Raw genomic sequence first — 18,600 nt, 5'->3', positions numbered from 1 at the left:
GCTATCATCAGGATAGGTCATCAATAGTTGATCAGCTGGGGTCCGCCGTTCAGGACCCCGACCGATCAACTGTGTGGGCGCATGCTGTCAGCGCTGCAATAACAGAGGTCGGAGCGGAAGCCTCGCGCCAACCTCCCACGTTTAAGTGCAGGCACAATCAATGGGAGCCATGCCTGCAGTGACCAGTGCCGGCCACTACATGGTAGGCTGGCTCGGAGGCTTTGGCTCCAAATACACAGAGGTCGGAGTGAAAGCCTCCCCGCTGACCTCCTATGTAGTGGCCGGCACTTGTCACTGCAGGCACAGCTCCCACTGATTTCAATGAAAGCATGCCTGCACTTACCAGCACCGGCCACTACATGGAGGTCGGTGCTGAGGCTTTTTCTCTGACCTCTGTTATTGCAGCTCTGACAGCATGCGCCCGCTCAGCTGATTAGTCGGAGTCCCAAGGGGCGGACCGCAGCCGATCAACTACATGATGGCATCACCTGGAAAACCCCTTTAAGGCACAAGTATGCAGCTCTAAGCTCTCGCTCATGACCTGAAGGTTTTGGATTCAATCCCCACTTGGTTCAGGTAACCAGCTCAAGGTTGACTTAGCCTTCTATGGTCAGTAAAATGAGTACCCAGCTTTTGGGGTGGTTTGCCATTGCTGAGGAAGGCAATGGCAAACCACCCCACAAAAACAGCCAGCCAAGAAAATGTCACCGTAGCACTTTACCTTATTATACTTACCTAGCAGGCCCCTCCCACAGCGCTGACACCATCCTCAGCTCATCATACATCACTTGGTTCCTTCAGTGCTGAGCAACGGTGGAAGAACCAATCACTGCCACCGCTTCCTGGGGGCGGGATTTATAAATCCTGTAACCAGGAAGTGATGTTGTATGAGCGGCCGAGGACTGCGGGAACCACGGGAGGGACCTGCTAGGTGATGTTGTGTAGGTAGGGCTTATTTTGGGGGTACGACTTATATATCATGCCTGCCCAGAAATTACTCTAGGGCTTATTTTCAGGATGTGGCTTATATTTTGGGAAACAGGGTATGCTCCCATTTGTACGGAATTCCAGTAAAAAAACGCAATGTGAACAAGTAATAGAGGCGGCCAATATGTTACTTGGGCAGGGGTGCTGCGTACCACCCTGCGAGGTCAGTGCTGACAATTAGGGGGTCCTGACGGATATGGGGTGTGATACAAGAAGCCGTGTGATACATGAAGTGACAGCAGCATTACCACACCTCGGGAGGACGGCAGGAAAGTTTGATGTCTGGCAGAGGCGGGGTGAAGCAGGGGGCAGCAGCGGGACAACGGAGGAGGAGGCGGAGAGCCCACAGTGGGGAGGCAGCCTCACACCTGTGCAGGAGTAGTGTGAGCCGGGGATGTGCCGGCAGCCTGCAGCCAGCCGTGTGCGGAGGGCAGCGCGGTGCAGCATGTAAGTCCGCGCACACAGCGCACTCCACACTTTCTCCCCGCCAGTGACTGCACGGCGACGGCTCCGCTCCCTCCCAGCACAGACATGAGGCTGAAGCCCGGCTTCCTCCTGCGCAGCCTGCTGGTGCTCGCCACTTTCCTGGCTCTGCTCATCCTCTGGTCCTCGCTGTCCTCCGGCCGGACGGAGCCCCCGCACTCCCAGGTGGCCCGGGTGAGTACAGGCTTATGTGTTGTGCTGCCCGTCCGTCCTCTCTCCTCCCCCCGACCTCCATTACCAGAGGGGCCTGCTCCGTCCTCCGCTGCCGGAGGAGGGGGATTCATTAACGGCACTAAGCGCCTTAATTGGGTTTCATGCCGGCGGATGGCGCAGCATCCTACCCGACGTGCTCCGTGTCCGGGGAGGAGGCGCGCCGAGTTGGTTGCCCCGTGGGGTTCTGGGTAGTTGGTGCCCCCCACCGGACAAGGCCGTCACTGCTCCCAGTGCGGGAGGGGGTTAGCCGTCCGTCTGCTAATACACAGCTACGTGCTGCCTCATCAACGGCTACAGCCGAACCTCAATTCCGCTGGGATATCGCTCCGCCCATAGACCTCTAGGCAGCACTGTAACCTGCAAATCTGTGTATTCATCCGCCATAATATTAGCCTTCCCGCTAGCCAGGCGGCGGAGTGCTGGAGGGCAGGAGAGCTGCCAAGTTGGGGGCAAGTTCCGCTCAGTGATGGCAGGGGCTTCTCATTGGCATTATATAGGGCATCTGTGGGCATGCACTTCTTCTATGTAGATCTATGGAATTCAAGGGGTTTTCTAGAAGGTTGTTAATAATAATATTATTAATAAAAAGTGACAGTCTGTCTGATCTCTCCTGCCCGCAGTCACCTGGGTCTTAGTGCCAGGGACAATGAGGTCACATGACTGCCACCTCACCAAGCGTGTCACTGCCAGGGTGTCACCTGTAATCCTATTCAGACAGCAGGTGACATTAGTGTTTAGGGCTGTTCACAAGGACCTCCTTGTGTTTTCTGTTCCGCTTTACTTACTATTGATTTCAATGGGTTTGTTTGAGCGTCAGTCGGGCGCAGTTTTTTTCCGTTTTTTTTTAATTAATGGAAGGATAACACGGACGGCAGGAGGTTTTCTGCCGCTAAAGGTAAACGGGACGCTTCTGTTTTATCGTATTTTTTTAACGTTACGGCTGACGGAGCTGAAAAGTTTTTCTACTTTGTTCCGTTTTTTTGTTGCCCATCGAAAATGATGAAAAATATTGTTTATTTTTCTTTTTTTTTTTGACAGATTTGTCAACCAAAACGGTTTTATTTAATTTTTTTAAAATCCGGTATCCATTTTGTTCCATTTAATGTCCATTTTGCTGTTTCATAAAAAAAAAACCCTGTTAAAAACTGAAAACAAAGCGCTGATGTAGGACTTTGACAGTAGAGTTGTGGCGACGGCGCACATGCGTGTAAGGGCCCTCATACCCACGCTGACCACGGCTGTTTTAAAGGGCTGCACCAGAATGATACGTTATTGCCTATCCATAGGACAGAGGATAACCTGCTGATTGGTGGTGGTCTCACTGCTGAGACCCCCACTGGTCCGTAGAAGAGGGGTCCCGTGTCCCCCAGCCTCCTCACTGCACTGGGAAGGAGTGGAGCGATAGTCGCACAAGTCCCAGCTGCGCCATTCATTTTCCGTGGGACTGCGGAGGTAGCTGATTAGAATACCCGGGCGGGGACCAGCAGCCCCATTGAGATGAATGGAACACTAACCACCCTGCTTGGCCGATGTGACGTCTCTGTGGGTGGGGGGAGCGAGCTCGCAGGGACAGACAGAGAAGAACACGGGACCGCCGTTCTCAGGATCTGTAGGGGTCCCAGCGATGAGACCCCCCCCCCCCCCCCCCACCGATCAGCAAGTCATCCTGTGGACAGGGGATAACTTATCATTCATTCCTTTTAGACAAGTGCTGATCAAGAAGATTAGCGCTTGTGTACATGGCTTCATACAGGCGGGTGCTGGCTGTACTGGAAACCGGTGTTTGTCGGCGGCCCATCGCCCGGGCAAGGGTTGTCGGCGGCCCGTCGCCCGGGCAGGGGTTGTCGGCGGCCCGTCGCCCGGGCAGGGGTTGTCGGCGGCCCGTCGCCCGGGCAGGGGTTGTCGGCGGCCCGTCGCCCGGGCAGGGGTTGTCGGCGGCCCGTCGCCCGGGCAGGGGTTGTCGGCGGCCCGTCGCCCGGGCAGGGGTTGTTTTTTTTGAGCCAATCAGTCAATGAACGGTTGCTGACTCGTCGGCGGATCGCTTGCACACTCAGGCGGGCTGTGATGGTGACCCTCTGTAAAAGGCCCCTAAGGTACTTTTACATTGGCACAATTTCTGTGAGGAACGACCCTCCATCGAGTTTTTTGCAGGTCAGTTGGAGATCGGCTCACTTACACGGAGCGGTTTGCACTACTTTATGTACCTGCACAATCGTCTGGGCGCATGTTGTCGGCAGCACATTGCTGTTTACCATGTGTTTCGGTGCCACGTAAAAGACGGCGTCACCCATTGAGTGATCTGCTGCAGCTTCACACGGGCAGATAGGTGAGCAGACATTCGTTCACAATCCTCTGCCCATGTAACATGTCCTTAGTAACCGATCTTCTATTCTAAGATGGTTGATATAAAACCCATGTCCTAGAAATGATTTATAGGGGGCATCTCATCATTCAACCCAAGAAAGGCCTGGATGATCAGAGTCCTGACCTGCATGGGAAATATAGTACAGGGTCGGCCATGAGAAATGAGCCCGGCACCACACTCGTACCAACGCTGTCGGAAAGATTTGTTGCCCATAGCAACAGCGCAGCTATTATTTGACCTCAGCAGTATAAGAAATGAAAGCTGCGCCATGATTGGTTGCTATGGGCAACACAGACAGATTTCCTCTGAGGATACGTTCACACGTAGTGGAAATGCTGTAGATTTTCCGCAGCAGAAACAGAACCCCAATCCGCCATCAGTGTGGGTTATGGTTCAAAATCAACTGCATACCCACAGCTGATTCTGTCCTGCCACATCTCACTGAGCAGCCCTGACCCGGCAACCACCACTAAGCCCCGCCGCCGCCAGTCAGGTGATGCAGAAGTGGGCTTATCACCTGACTGGCACCAGCAGTGCTTGGTAGCGGTTGTTGAGTCAGGACTGCGCCGTCAGGGGCTGCTGATTGCGAGGCGAGAGTAGCTGCAGACCGAAATCCGTTGTGGATCCATAGCTGATTTCCAGTCAAAGTCCGCGCCAATGGTTCAGATTTTTACTCTGTTTTTGATACTGAAATTCTGCAGACTTTGCCTTGGATTTTCCGCTGTGGTGAACCCCTAGCGTTTCTGCTACGTGTGTAACACGGCTTTCATAAGAGTGTGACTACTTCTCGGTGGCCCACCCTGTATAACATAAGCATCAACGTGCGGGTCCACTAGAGCTGCGGTGGGCTGTGCGGCTCCACCAGCTCTGTCTGATCTATTCTACAGATGCCCTTTGTCTCCTCCTCCGTCCGGCTCTAGCTGTCCCACCAATCTCCTCTATACAAGTACTCCGCAGACTCTGGAAGTCTCGACACATTATTCTAGGCAAAGTGCAAGGATTTGAATGCCCCTTTGTTTCCAGTGTTTTGTCCGAGACGTCCAGTGACAGAAATCTCCGAGTGGCACCAAAGGGGTTTAGAAGCTCTTTGGTTTTTAAACTGGATGGAGGTCAGAGTTCTCAGACTCCTCTCATCTGTTCTGACTTGTCTCTTTAGAGCATGCCAGAAAATCGCCCTCAGGTGGATTTCCATTTTGCATCGAGTCAGTTCCCATTTATCATTTCCTCTGGAGGTGTACTTAATGTTACGCTCTGCCTGGTCTTCCCTGTACAAATAACATATACATATATAATATATGGTGTATAGTGGAATATAAAGGAGCGAGGCGCCATTCTGTGTTCTTCACAGTGTGATGTTCTCTTACGAAGTTATTCTTATTATCCAACTTGAACGCGACCAGTTTATAGCGATTATTGTTTTTCTAAGTAGACACAATGATAGTTTTGATCGTGCGGCCAATTTATCGGACTCCTCTAAATATTATTATTGCTACTGTTATGTATTATAAACTGTGGTTGCAGCAAACAGCACATCGTAAGGCCTCGTTCAGATTAACGCTATTTTAGCGCAGTATAGGAGCGGGAAAAGATTGCGGCTATACTGTACTAAAGATTGCGTGAATGGGTTAATTCCAGCTGTTTGAATTAGCCCGTTCACGCGATCGGAGGGGCGTGATGCGTGTTTTCCACTCCCATAGGTGTCTATGGAAAGCACGCACCAAAGATGGGTCAGGTCCTATCTTTTCTCGCACCACGGATTTTAGATGCGGCCATTGCAGTCGCATGTCCTATTTTTGATTGGCGCGAGTATTTAGCGCGTCTAAAATTTCTTCATGTGAATGCTTCTAGAGGAAATCATTGTCTCTCATGGACGCAATTTTTTTCACTCGCCTATAATGCCCTAAAACAGCGTTCATGTGAATGAGGTCTAAAGAATAAAAAAGGGTTTGATTTTGCAAAGGCCCTTTAACACGCCAATGGTTGTGCATGAATTTTCACCCTATCATTGCTCAATGCAAACAGGGCAGCGATCAGCTGACAAATGAGAGAAGAGTAAACTCTCATCTGTCACGAAAGAGTAAACTCTCATCTGATCCAGTCTATTGTGCTGCCAAGAAGGATGATTTTTCCAGATGCACATCTTCAATGTGTAAACTACCGACAGTCCATTGAGGATGGAAGATCCTAAGAACAATTGTTCGTCTCCTTAGCGTCTTAATCAGGCCAGGTAAACGAGCACCGATCTTGAGGATTGGCGCTCATCAAACACTTGGTATTCGCATGTGTAAAAGGGCTTTGAGAATAAACTTTCCTATAAATTTTTTATTTTGTTATGATGTTCAAATAGTTTTGTATCAAAAAAGAAAGAAGTGTTCTAAAACTGACACATTTATCGGCTAAGCAGCAGAATTCTATTTCCAGCTTCTGAGCACACGGGCCTCTTCATCAGCCGAGTTTACACATAATAAAGGGACCTTTGTTCCTACAAATATAATTCTTCTGCTTAGCCCAAAATCCATCACTTCTGTACCCATTGTCTTTTATGTCACACAAGTATTTCACATCACATCACTGCCTGACACAGTACCGCACCATTTTTTTTGCTTTATACTGTAAAAAATTTCTTATTTTTGTGCAAAATCTCCTCTTCAGTGTGGATTAAGCTGACAGATGAAAGTTTTCCCAAATGGCAGATTGTGAACGTTTTAGCTGATCGTTGTTTTAAAATTATAATACAAAGTGCTATCTAAAGAAAGTGATTTGTCAGTTTAGATTTTTTTTTTTGCCCATTGTCAGCTGAAACTAGATGTGTATGGCATAATCAGTCAATTACGGAAATAATTCAACACTTCATGCAAGTGCAATCTGTGTTTTTCTTTTTTACAAGTTTTTTGTTTTTTAGCTATAGGCCCATTTACACGCAAAGATAATCACTCAATTTGTTCAAAAGATAGGGAGAATGACAGTTTGAGCGATTATTTTGCATAAGCTGCTAATGGGCACTAATGCCTATTAGCAGCTTATTACCTTTATTTGTATGTAAATTAGCCTCTGGAGCTGTATGCAGAGAACAGCAGGTGGTCTGTTCTCTGCATATAGTTAGTTTGTTCTGCTGCGGGGTGGCAAGCTAAATACAATGTAGTCAGGTACTCTGGTAAAGAACACAGCATGCGGTCCCTGCTATCACCTCTCTGGCTGAACAATGGATTTTATGCTTGCTTAAAAATCATCGTTCAGCGAAGAGTGAAACATAGGAGCATTTGCACACAACGATTCGCTCAAACGATGGCTTTTGAGCAATAATCGTTGCGTGTAAATGGGGCTTATGTCCCTGATCTGCCTGTTTAGTCATGCATGCTGATCACACTGGAACCATTTTACCATTGCTTAATCTTACATGCATTGTCCGAGAGTTGGAAAAAAGCAAAAGCAGCAAATGTACTAAAATAAAAAGCTAATCAGTACATACCTCTTCTATCCTCGGACAATCCAGTGCAGATGCTCTTGGATTCCACTTCTGCTTCTGTTTTACAGGCAGCCATAACGGCACGTGACTGTTGCAGCCAATCTGATACCAGTAAGTATAGCACGTTACCGCTGAGGCAGTGATTGGCTGTAGCGGTCATATGCCAGTGTTTCAGGTCATGGCTGGTGCTTGTAAACTAGTACTGATGAGGGACCACAGGAGCATCTGAACTACATCAGCGGGAATTTGAAGAGTTTTATACTTTTTTTTTTTTTTTTCTCTTTTTAATTTCAGTACATTTTCTCCTTCTCTCAGATAACAGCCACACCGCAGAAAAATAGGAAATCTTAATAATGGTTGGGTGGATGTGCCGTAAATGTAGAGATAATGCTAAAGTCACCCACACAGATTAGTCAAAAGTCATCCAAACCCACTGATTTCGGTGGCACTGGACGACTCTCACGTGCATGCATGATGTCCGGAAAAGAAGGATCGGGTGTGTTGAATGTTACACCAGATCTTATTAGCCACCTGTGGAGATAAGGTTATGTTCACATCTGTGTTGGGAAATCCCTTTGCCGAACGGTTCTGTGTCATGACGGAATTGAACGAGGCTGAACGAACCCAGGGTTCTTTTCGGTTCCTGTCATCCGGTCCAGTATTTTGCCAAGCCAATGTGCCTTGTGGAGTCGGGAGAAGTGGCCATTGGCTGAACTAGTGTTCGGCTGACAGCTATTAAAGATGTATGGGCACCTTAAGGTTGGACAAATCACAGTTTAAGAGCCAGTATATTTTTCTTTAGTAGCCAGGTAATACGACCGCCTATCGACATCAATGGAAGAACAAACAAAGGGAATTGCAAATTTCTAAGAATGTTTAGTCACTCGGCTTCTGGGACCACCCTAACCCTAAGGGATCACTAGGTAATTTATCTGGACTTTAATATTGGCAAAACTGAGATGTCTGAACCCAGAACTTGGCAGGTGGTTGTACTACGCATGGAGAACACATAAGAAAGAAGTGTCGCTATCGTCTCACTATGGGGATCTATGTATAGCTTCCATCTGATAGTTCCAAGAGGCTTTGTGCAAGTAACACGTAATAGAAAGTGATCATCCCGAAATTTGCAATTACATAAAGCCTTCTTTGAGTTTCGATATGTTGATCTGCATATATAGAAGCTCATTTCCGTTCTTAATTGCTTGCAATGCTTGTAGGACAGGTTTGACAACTGATAGAAAGGGCTTGTCTACAGCGCTGCTGCCGGGTGGCTTACTTGGCAAGACTACTATTGATGGGATCTGGCTAGACACACGGTCCCCACATGGACTAACAGGTTACAACGGACTTACATCCAGGTCATGTTTGTATCTCCAATCCTGCCATAATTTATAGAACACAAGTTGTCTGAATCCGGGGATGATGATCTCTAATAGAAGCACGCGCCACTAAGAAGGGCGAATTAAAAATATGCAGAGCCAGTATTCTGTCTTCTTGTGTGTTCACCCTTGCTTGTTTAATTAAACACACCATTACTCTTTGACAAAAGCTCTGCTGTACTTGCTGAAGACAACGCAGGTTTAAAAATGTATGGAGGGTGAAAATGTATCTCTTCTTTCTAAGGAGGCAGAGATGGTAATGAATGATATTGTAGGCAATTCAACCTGGTGCTGGCCACTCTGATAGTAACACCTCAGGGGGCAACTTCCCGGAACTATTCTTCCTCTGACTGACAATGGAAGGTAATGTTCTTCCTCTTTATCGGAGAGGCCCCTTAGTTTTTAAAGGGTTCTGCTGCAACTGGGACATTTAAGACCCCATTTACACTGAAAGATGATTGATCAAAAATCGTTTAGACAACAGTTTGAGTGACAGTTTTGAGCGATCATCTTTGCATTAGCTACTATACAACTATGCAGGTTGAGCGGAACACCACTGCTATCGCTCAGCGAACAATACAGCTGTTCTGCATAAGCACAGCTGTATTGTTCTCTGCGCTTACAGCTCATGTCCAGCTGCGAACTACCAGCAGGACACGAGCTGAAAGAATCTTATCAGCGCTGCCGACTGTGATAACAGCCTGCACCGCTGATAAGAGTTCATCGTTCTATTCTAGAAAACTAGAATTGAGCGAGGAACGAATCGTGCATGAAAACTGCACAACGTCAATGCATTTTAGATGCAATGTGGATCGCTCAAAAGACGGCTTTGAGCAAATTTTAAGCGAGGATCGTTGTCTAAATGGGTCTTAACTTGTAGCGTGTTGTATATCCTAATGCATATTATACAATTTGCTGCTTTAACCATCTCAAAGTTTCTTGACTTTGCAACGATTAAGGATCTCCTAGATAGTATTCATATAATTCATGTCAGGAGGGTGCACATATTATCACATTGCATTTTAGAAGTTCCGTAATGCATAGAGGATTGACCGTGCGCTCATGCACCAAGTTTATTTCTACAGGTAGTAGACAGCCTTGTTTTCACTGCAGTGGTCAGACTTGGTATTGCAGGCTGTATCTCCATTTACTTCAATGAAAACTTTACTTGTAGTGCTAGGTTAGGTCAGTGCAGTGAGAACAGAGCTGTCTGTTTTATGTAGAAATGAGCTCAGTGCAAAACAGGCTGTTGAAGTCAATTGGAGAGCATAAATGTGCATGATACAGATATATATATAAAAATTTTTTTTTTTACACGTGCAAATAGACAATACGCAGGATTTCGGTCCATGAAAACACGGTGTTACAAACCAAAACTAAAATTGCTCGTGTCAATGAACCCTTAAGTTCACTTGCTACTGATTTTCCAACCACATCTGCTGGATGTTTGTTCTAAGCATCTACTACTATTTCAGTAAAATAATATTTTCTGAAAGTTTCGCATTTAGCACCCATTCAGACTACTGTACATTTGGACGTGTGCCGTTCGTGTATTCCAAGGACAGTACATAGTCCCATAATAGCCAATGGTCCATGTAAAAGAAATTGCTGCAGGTCTTGGGGAGTAACATCGCTGCCTGTTCCTTCGCGCTCGTTCAGCGTTCTGGTTGGCTCTTTCAAAGGGAACCTTAAGAATCGTTCAGTCTTTAACATTTGCTGTCAAAGTGAATCAGGAGGACAGAGTGAGCGCTGTTTTTAATGAATGACAAGTGAACGAGCCAACGATGTTTTTCATGCCTGCATAAAATGAACGAAAAGCAAATGATTATCATTAATTTTTCGGTCATTGGCTCGCGTTTAGAATGAATGATCATTCACTTTCGCTCATTTGGATGCTTTTTGGGAATGGTAATAGTTCCATGTACTAGCGCCTTTATTCTCAGCCTATTTCACGGAGGAGAATAGTATATGCAGGCAGTGAATATCAGACAGTACATGGGCACAACTTTCATAAGGGCATCTCCGTATGGTCACAGGGGGCAGAAAAAATTGGCTGTTGCAGATTTTATTGAAAACCTGCGCCACGATTTTCAAGCTCTGTCTGCTCTATTTTGGTAAGTTTTTTTGCGCTTTTTAACGCACCTCCTCACAATGATGGAGTGATTGTGAAAAGTCGTGGTGTTTTGCCGACGCGGTGTGTGAGAGTTAACGCTGGTGCGTTAGTTTTTTTCCATGTTAACCTCCTCTGCACAACTCCGCTGACTAAGCAGTACATCTGAGCGGCTGGACCGGTCTTGGGATGTTGTCTGGATGCATGAGTAGCATTATGGGCAATCTCAGCAGTTATTCCCTGCCGCTGACCAGAATATCACTTCGTTAATTTTCATTAGGGAGTTCTGGCTTAAAATTCTGACGATAATCCTTCAGAAATCTCTTGGAATATGTTGGCTAAATGTGACGGTGTCATACTGTCCGCTTATATTAGTCGGCCTTGCAATAGAACAGAAGGTTAAACTATCACAGCTCGGCATAAACTACTGGATGCATCACTATACGTGTTCCAGAAGGCTTCTGGTGTTTGGTCCCATAATGACTTTGTCAGGGCGATTTCACATCGGCCGGAGGTTTTGTCGTAGATCTGGCTGCAAAGACCGGAAGAAAGAGCCCTGCAGCTGGGCGAAAAGTGGGCAGACCCCATTATAGTCAATGCGGTCTGCCCGGCGCTGTTTGGCTCCATTCGGAGACTAAACCGTTCGACCACGGGGATTCCCCTTTCCTTCTCCCCAGGAAAGCGGGATCCCCAGCGCAAGTGTGAAACCACTCTTGGGCACATGTGATAGGGACACTTATAATAAGATATATCTAAGTGCATGTTCACACACAGTTTATTGTGGCCTATCCCTATTAGATTTTTCTGACATAGATCTTCCACAAGGCTGCACTTAGGATTTTTACTAAGGATTTGCTTGAGTTTGCACCTTTCAATGGGTTAAAGGAGTTGTCCCCCTTTTTTGCTGTGTTGCTGCAGGAATTAGGCAGCTCTGTACATTGCTCAGTGGCTTGAGTTGGTACTGCAGGCTGAGTCCCATTCACTTCAATAGGACTCAGCCTGCAATACCAACCCTGCCACTCTCCTTGTACAGCGCTGTCTACTTCCTGCAACTAAACAGCTAAAAGTGGGACACCTCCTTTAAACCTACCTGACACGGAAAGCATGTGAAGAACTAACAGGTCAATTCTCTTATGTACTATGGTGTGAGGTCCCATTGCGTTCAGTGGAAAGTAGAAATGACAAGGATTTTGGAATGGAATAGGGTGTTAAAAAGTGGTGGTTTGGCTTCTTTTCTGGTTTTGAAATAGTTAAGAACAATTACGGTAACTCAGCTGTTAGTGTTGGTGTGGTACACGTGTAATGCAAACATCACTTGTGTCCACGTTATTTCCTGTCCTCATTATTCCGGGGTGGAAGCATGATTCACAATATCGCTAGGCTTTCTGCTGGCAGTGTTAGTGTTCTCTCTGGGAACGTGTATAATTTGGGTTTACTGTTTATTCTTAATGGCACAATATATACATGATTATACTATTTTGGGCAGATTTCAGTGTCAACTTTTATTAAGGGGCTTATTTTGTGCCTTCAAATTGTGCATATGTAAATGATTTACTTTTGAGTGATAACTTGTCCTAACAGAGTAGTCCCCGGTGAGTGAATCTTCCTGACTAGCAGAAGTTTGCAAGGAATCAGAAACTGGATGTTGTTTGACTCCGCAGCTCTGGATCAGCATCCCTATTAGGCCACATTCAGACATGGCGGATTTGCCATGGATGTTCTGTCCTGATTCCCGCTATATTGGGGAATTGTGATGGCTTTTCACTTTGCAATGAAATGCTTCACTGCAGATGTTGGAAAGTCTATTAAGCATGTGACCCACCTATTTACATGGAGCAGTAGGGTAACTACTAGCAAGGCTAGTTTATACTGCATTTACACTTTATTCAAACTGTGCTGGAATGCAATATTCAGGGCCCAAAGTTAAGCGCTGCGGAATAAGTTGGCGCTATACAAATAAAGATTATTATTATATCCAGTTGGTGCAAAGCAGGGAACCTTTTCTAGAAAACTTATGTCGGATTTAAGCACCACTTTCATGACCTACTAAAGGGAATGTACAGCATCATCAGAAAGTGACCTTTTCTAGAAATCACATTTTTACGTTAAACATATATTGTATGAATATGCTCGGTGACTTCCTTATTATTTTTACTCACAATCTATATTTTTATAAGAATCCTCAAATCCTGCAGTTTTTCACACTAACCACCAAATTCAGTAATAGGTCGCATGCACACTGCAGAGACTGATTCCACATGCAGAATCCGACTCTGCCAGCAGCGGCGTCCGCGCTCACCTGGTCTGTCCCTGGGTACTCCGTACTGTGGATGTCAGGCAGGTGTAGTACCGTTTTTTTTTTTTTTGTTTGTTTGTTTGTTTTTTATTTCTATTTTTTCCATGCACCGTCTCTAGGCAATGACTTGACAGAAGGGCCGCAGATCGGATGGCTTCCATTGACTTCAACGGAAGTCGTCCACATGGAATCTGCGAAAAAATGGAGCATGTTTCAATGTTTCCATGCTGCAATTGGTTTAGAAGCATAGAGTGGTAGAGTTGGAAAGGACCTCCAGGGTCATCTGGTTCAATATCCTGCTCAGCACAGGATTCGCTAAATCATTCCAGATATTTGTCCAGCCTTTGTTTGAATACTTCCACTGAAGGAGAACTCACCACCTTCCGTGGCAACCTGTTCCACTCATTGATCACCCTCACTCTCGGAAAGTTTTTTCTAATATATAATCTGTGTCTCCTCCCTTTCAGTTTCATCCCATTGCTTCTAGTCTTCCTTGTACAAATGAGAATAGGCCTGATCCCTCTGCACTGTGACAACCATTCGAGTATTTGTAGACCGCTATTAAGTCTCCTCTCAGACTTCTTTTTTTTTTTGCGAGCTGGAGCAATCCCAGATCCTTAAGGGCTCCTGTCCACAGGCAAATTTTCACTGCCTTCCCCGCGGCGATTATCCAGTCGCGGCAAATGCAGTGGACGCTTTCATAGCGATTCTTCGCTCGCGGCTGGCAATTCTCCACGGTGAGCCTGTCTGCCGGCTCCTGCTCCCAGGCGGCGGCTCACGTGGGATTTCGCTACGCCCGTGGACAGGTAGCCTTAAGGCTAGGGTCACACAGGGCGGATTTGTTGCGGTTTTTCGTGCGGAAAAATCCGCAAGCGGTTTTTTCCGCAGCGCTTTTTTACTTTTGTCGCGTATTTGTCGCGTATTTGGTGTGGATTTGGCTGCGTCCATAGAGGTCTATGGACAAAAAAGCGCTGCGGAAACGACCAAAGAATGAACATGCTGCATCTTTTAAAACCGCGACACAGTTGCATTTCCTCACTGCGGCTGTGCGGAAAAAATCCGTCCTGTGAGAACAGCTTTTTGGCAAATCTCATTTGTGCTGCATTGCACTGCAAACGCAGCGGTTTTGCCGCAGTGCGGATATGCAACGGCAATCCGCAGCAAATCCGCCCTGTGTGACCCCAGCCTAACTGTTCCTCATAGGACATGATTTGCAGACCGCTCACCGTCTTGGTAACTCTTCTCTGAACTTGCTCCAGTATGTCAATGTCTTTTTTTAGGCTGGGTTCACACAGGGCGGATTTGCCGCGGTTTTGCCGCGGATTGCCGTTGCATATCCGCACTGCGGCAAAACCGCTGCGTTTGCAGTGCAATGCAGCACAAATGAGATTTGTCAAAACTGTTCTCACAGGACGGATTTTTTCCGCACAGCCGCAGTGCGGAAATGCAACTGCGTCGCGGTTTTAAAAGATGCAGCATGTTCATTCTTTGGTCGTTTCCGCAGCGCTTTTTTGGTCCATAGACCTCTATGGACGCAGCCAAAACAGCACCAAATACGCGACAAAAGTAAAAAAGCGCTGCGGAAAAAAACGCTTGCGGATTTTTCCGCACGAAAATCCGCAGCAAAATCCGCAAGCCCAAATTAACCTTTGAAGCGGTTTTGCCGCAGAAGCAGTTCTTCTGTGTCAAAACCGCAACAGCAAAACCGCAACAAATCCGCCCTGTGTGACCCTAGCCTTAAAGTGGGGTGCCCAGAACTGGACACAGTATTCCAGATGAGGTCTGCCTAAGGAAGAGTAGAGGGGAATAATTACCTCATGTGATCTAGACTCTATGCTTCTCTTAATACATCCAAGAATTGTGTTTGCCTTTTTGGCTGCTGCATCACATAGTTGACTCATGTTCAGTCTATGATCTATTAGTATACCCAAGTCTTTTTCTCATGTGCTGCTTAGCCCAATTCCTCCCATTCTGTATGTGCTTTTTTTCATTTTTCTTGCCCAGCTGTAGGACTTTGCAGTTCTCCTTATTAAATATCATTCTGTTAGTCGCCGCCCACTGTTTAGTCTTTTCTAGATCTTTTTAAATGTTAGCTATCCCTCCTAGCAAGTGTTTCCGCAAGTGTGCAGGAGGAATCTATTTCCTGTAGCATGCTATGGGCGCTACATGCTTCAGATCTGCTGTGTGGACGCCCGCTGCAGATTCCGCAGCAAATATCCATCTGTGGGCAGGAGACCATAGTCTGATACTTTCTGTTCTGTGGAGAAAACTTTTCAGCAGTCATCTTGCTAACATCACAAGAAGGATTGTTAACACCTATGCATAGATAACATAGGATCCACCATTCACAATGGGTGTTAATCAAAGCTTACCTCCTCCTCCCCTCTGCACAATGACCCCTGTAAGGTTACAGAGCATGCCTAGAACAATCTTCCATAGAAGTCATTGACTTTGAGCCCCATAAACTTTGTTATAGGGCTCAAAGGTGAGGGAATGTGGAGCTCAAGGGTGATAAGATTCCCTTCCAGGGAGTTTTCCCAAGATTCAAAATTATCCTCTATCCACTGAAGGGGCCATAGCTGTCTGATGGAGGTCCCAGCGGTTAAGAATAGAAGAAATGATGGTGCTAGAAGATGGCATAGTGGTAGACGATACCATTACATTCTGGTTGATGGAGGTCTGAGGGTCTGGATCACCACCTTATAGGTTTTTCAGCTTTTTTCAATTAAGCTTGTTGCAGCTCCATGCAAAGCGGAGGGACGGGGCCATCATGATCACAAAATGATAGAATGTTTTAGCAATATGCCATTACATCTTAAGAAAGTTATTCTATTTTAACCCTTCATAAGCATCTTGCAAATGTTCCTAGTACACCAAACTCTTGACAGTCCTCAGCACCCACTCCTGATATTCTTGTCTATTTTCCATCACTCACAATGAAATAAATGATATTGCAGGAGGCTCTTGTAGGCGGCATTCATATTTCTCTTCATCTCAGTTGAAAGCCGTATTTAAAGTTTGAACCCTACTTAAAAGTTTAGTAAATTGTCTAATCATAATGTCACATAAGCTATTTCTAGTTGCTTTTCAAAGTTCTCACTTTAATGCTGCAGTATTTATTATTTTGCGGTTTATATTTTTTAAAGATTGTCTAATGTGGAGCTTTAGGCCACTCTCACACACCATTGTTAAAATGTGGCCTCAGGATAGTCCATCAGTATCTGATCGGGATCCCAGTTGATCAACTCATTGAAGAGGCCGCAGTGCTCACTTAAAGGAGATGTCTCGAGGAAGCAGTGAATTTTTTTTTGCCCAGTCCCCCCCATTAAGTACACATTACTAAGCCCCCCTGTAAATGACATTTCTAGCTGGTTCGTACTTACCGTTCCAGCGTTTCAGCAACTTATAAAAGTTTCCCCAAGATGGCCGCCGGCTCTTTTCCCGTCGCTCGCTGCAGCCCGACGTGCGCGCTCCCGAGACGCTGCCAGCTGTGTCTCCATGACAACACGACGCCCCGCAGCCGCCGACCAGACCCACCGCAGCCGCCGACCAGTCACCCACCGCCAGGCAGCAGGTAACCGGCACAGCCCCCCCCCCCCCATCACAGCGGCAGCCCCCCTGGCGCAGCGACAGCCCCCCCCCCCCCCCCCCCGGCCCAGCGCTAGTTCCCCCGGCCCAGCGACAGCCCCCCCCGGCCCAGCGCTAGTTCCCCCGGCGCAGCGACAGCCCCCCCCCCCCCCCCCGGCCCAGCGCTAGTTCCCCCGGCGCAGCGGCAGCCCCCCCCCCCCCCCCCCCCCCGGCGCAGCGGCAGCCCCCCCCCCCCCCCGGCCCATCACTTACCTGGACGGCGGGACAGCTGGGCGGCTTCTCCGGACAGCTCGGCAGCTCTGCACCTTCCTCTAACAGAGGATGGTACAGAATGGCCGCTCCAGCGCGCTCCCGAGCAGTGACAGCTCGTCTGCGCATGCGCAGAGGAGCTGTAGCGGGGAGCACACTGAAGCGGCTCGTGCTGAATGGAGAAGACCGGACTGCGCAAGCGCGTCTAAAAAAGCAAGCTGCCGGCGAATTTAGACGGAACCATGGAGACGAGGACGCTAGCAACGGAGCAGGTAAGTGGAATAACTTCTGTATGGCTCATATTTAATGCATGATGTATATTACAAAGTGCATTAATATGGCCATACGGAAGTGTATAACCCCACTTTGTTTCGCGAGACCACCCCTTTAAGTGCCGTAGTCTCTTCAGCGTTTACATTTGAGAACAAGCCTTTCATCATCAGGACGCTGTATTATTTATAGTGGTCATTCTGAGTACTGCATCTTGTCCTATTCACTTCAGCAGGGCAAGCCTATAGTACTCAGAGTGGGCTTTGGAATTAATATGACGTTTTAAGTACAAACGGGGTTGTGTTCAAATGTAAGCAGTGGAGCAGCTGCAGTTGATCGGCGGGGATCTCAAGCTGCAGCGCTCCCCCCCCCCACGATCAGATATTGCTGGCCTGTCCCGAGGGTGGGCCCTCAATTTTAAAAGTTTGGATAACCCCTTTAAATCAGTTCTGCCAGGCTGCCCCAACTGACTAGCATTGTCAGCAAATCCTGTTACAAGTAGCAGCATTTGTTGGTGGTCGTCTGCAGTATGTAAGTATGAACGCTTTATATCCAGATTGCACCCTCAGTCTAACTTTTTTTGGGGAGACCGTTTTTATTCCTGCCTTCCCATGACTAGATCTCACCCTGCATTGTACGCCATTCATAAATAGCTGTAACAAAGCCGTGTGAATAAAGTCTTTAATTGAACATAAGTGTTCAGATTTAGCTGCACTTAACCCCGATGAGATGAAGGGAAGCAAAAAGCACAGATGGTAAATACGATTTTATAAATGTAAGACTGCTAAGTTTGGATGTAATCGTTGACTTTTCCATATCAACACCTACTGTTCTCTTACAATCGCTCTAACTGCTATTACACCTGAATTTTCAGTTATTAAATAGTTTTAGGCTTAACAATACAATTATAGCTATAACCAGCACTATTATGTTTTCTGGCAGCAGAGAACATCAGTTTTAAAGTGGTAATCCAAACAATAATTATTGTCTGCCCCTGGATGGGTAAGAACTACTGGATCGCTGTGCTTGACGAGGTTCATCAGTCCATAGACTTTACATGCCTTGTGCCGGGGGAAATGGGGAAACGGGTGGCCCTATTCTGGCGATCAGTGCATGTTCCAGCTGAAATACCCCTTTTAGGGGGTTATCCAGGACGTGGATACTGATGAGCTATCAGCTGTTTGAAGACACGTC

The 18,600-nt window shown here is 46.9% G+C and overlaps 1 protein-coding gene across 2 annotated transcripts in view; it reads left to right on the top strand.

Moving 5' to 3' along the window:
* Positions 1-1,312: 1,312 nt before the first annotated feature.
* Positions 1,313-18,600, top strand: part of GALNT7 (polypeptide N-acetylgalactosaminyltransferase 7) — a 129,592-nt gene continuing 112,304 nt past the window's right edge. Inside the window, exon 1 of one of the 2 annotated variants that reach the window (XM_066573528.1) lies at positions 1,313-1,644. In XM_066573528.1, coding sequence (XP_066429625.1) covers positions 1,519-1,644 — 126 coding nt within the window. In that variant the 5' untranslated portion in view covers positions 1,313-1,518. The remainder of the gene's footprint in view (positions 1,645-18,600) is intronic. The other variant, XM_066573527.1, reaches the window with a different exon arrangement.

Source organism: Eleutherodactylus coqui, chromosome 7, assembly GCF_035609145.1.
Source record: "Eleutherodactylus coqui strain aEleCoq1 chromosome 7, aEleCoq1.hap1, whole genome shotgun sequence".
Classification (NCBI taxonomy): domain Eukaryota; kingdom Metazoa; phylum Chordata; class Amphibia; order Anura; family Eleutherodactylidae; genus Eleutherodactylus; species Eleutherodactylus coqui.
The sequence above is the reverse complement of the archived record's forward strand: the minus strand, read 5'-3'. Positions and strand labels throughout refer to the sequence as shown.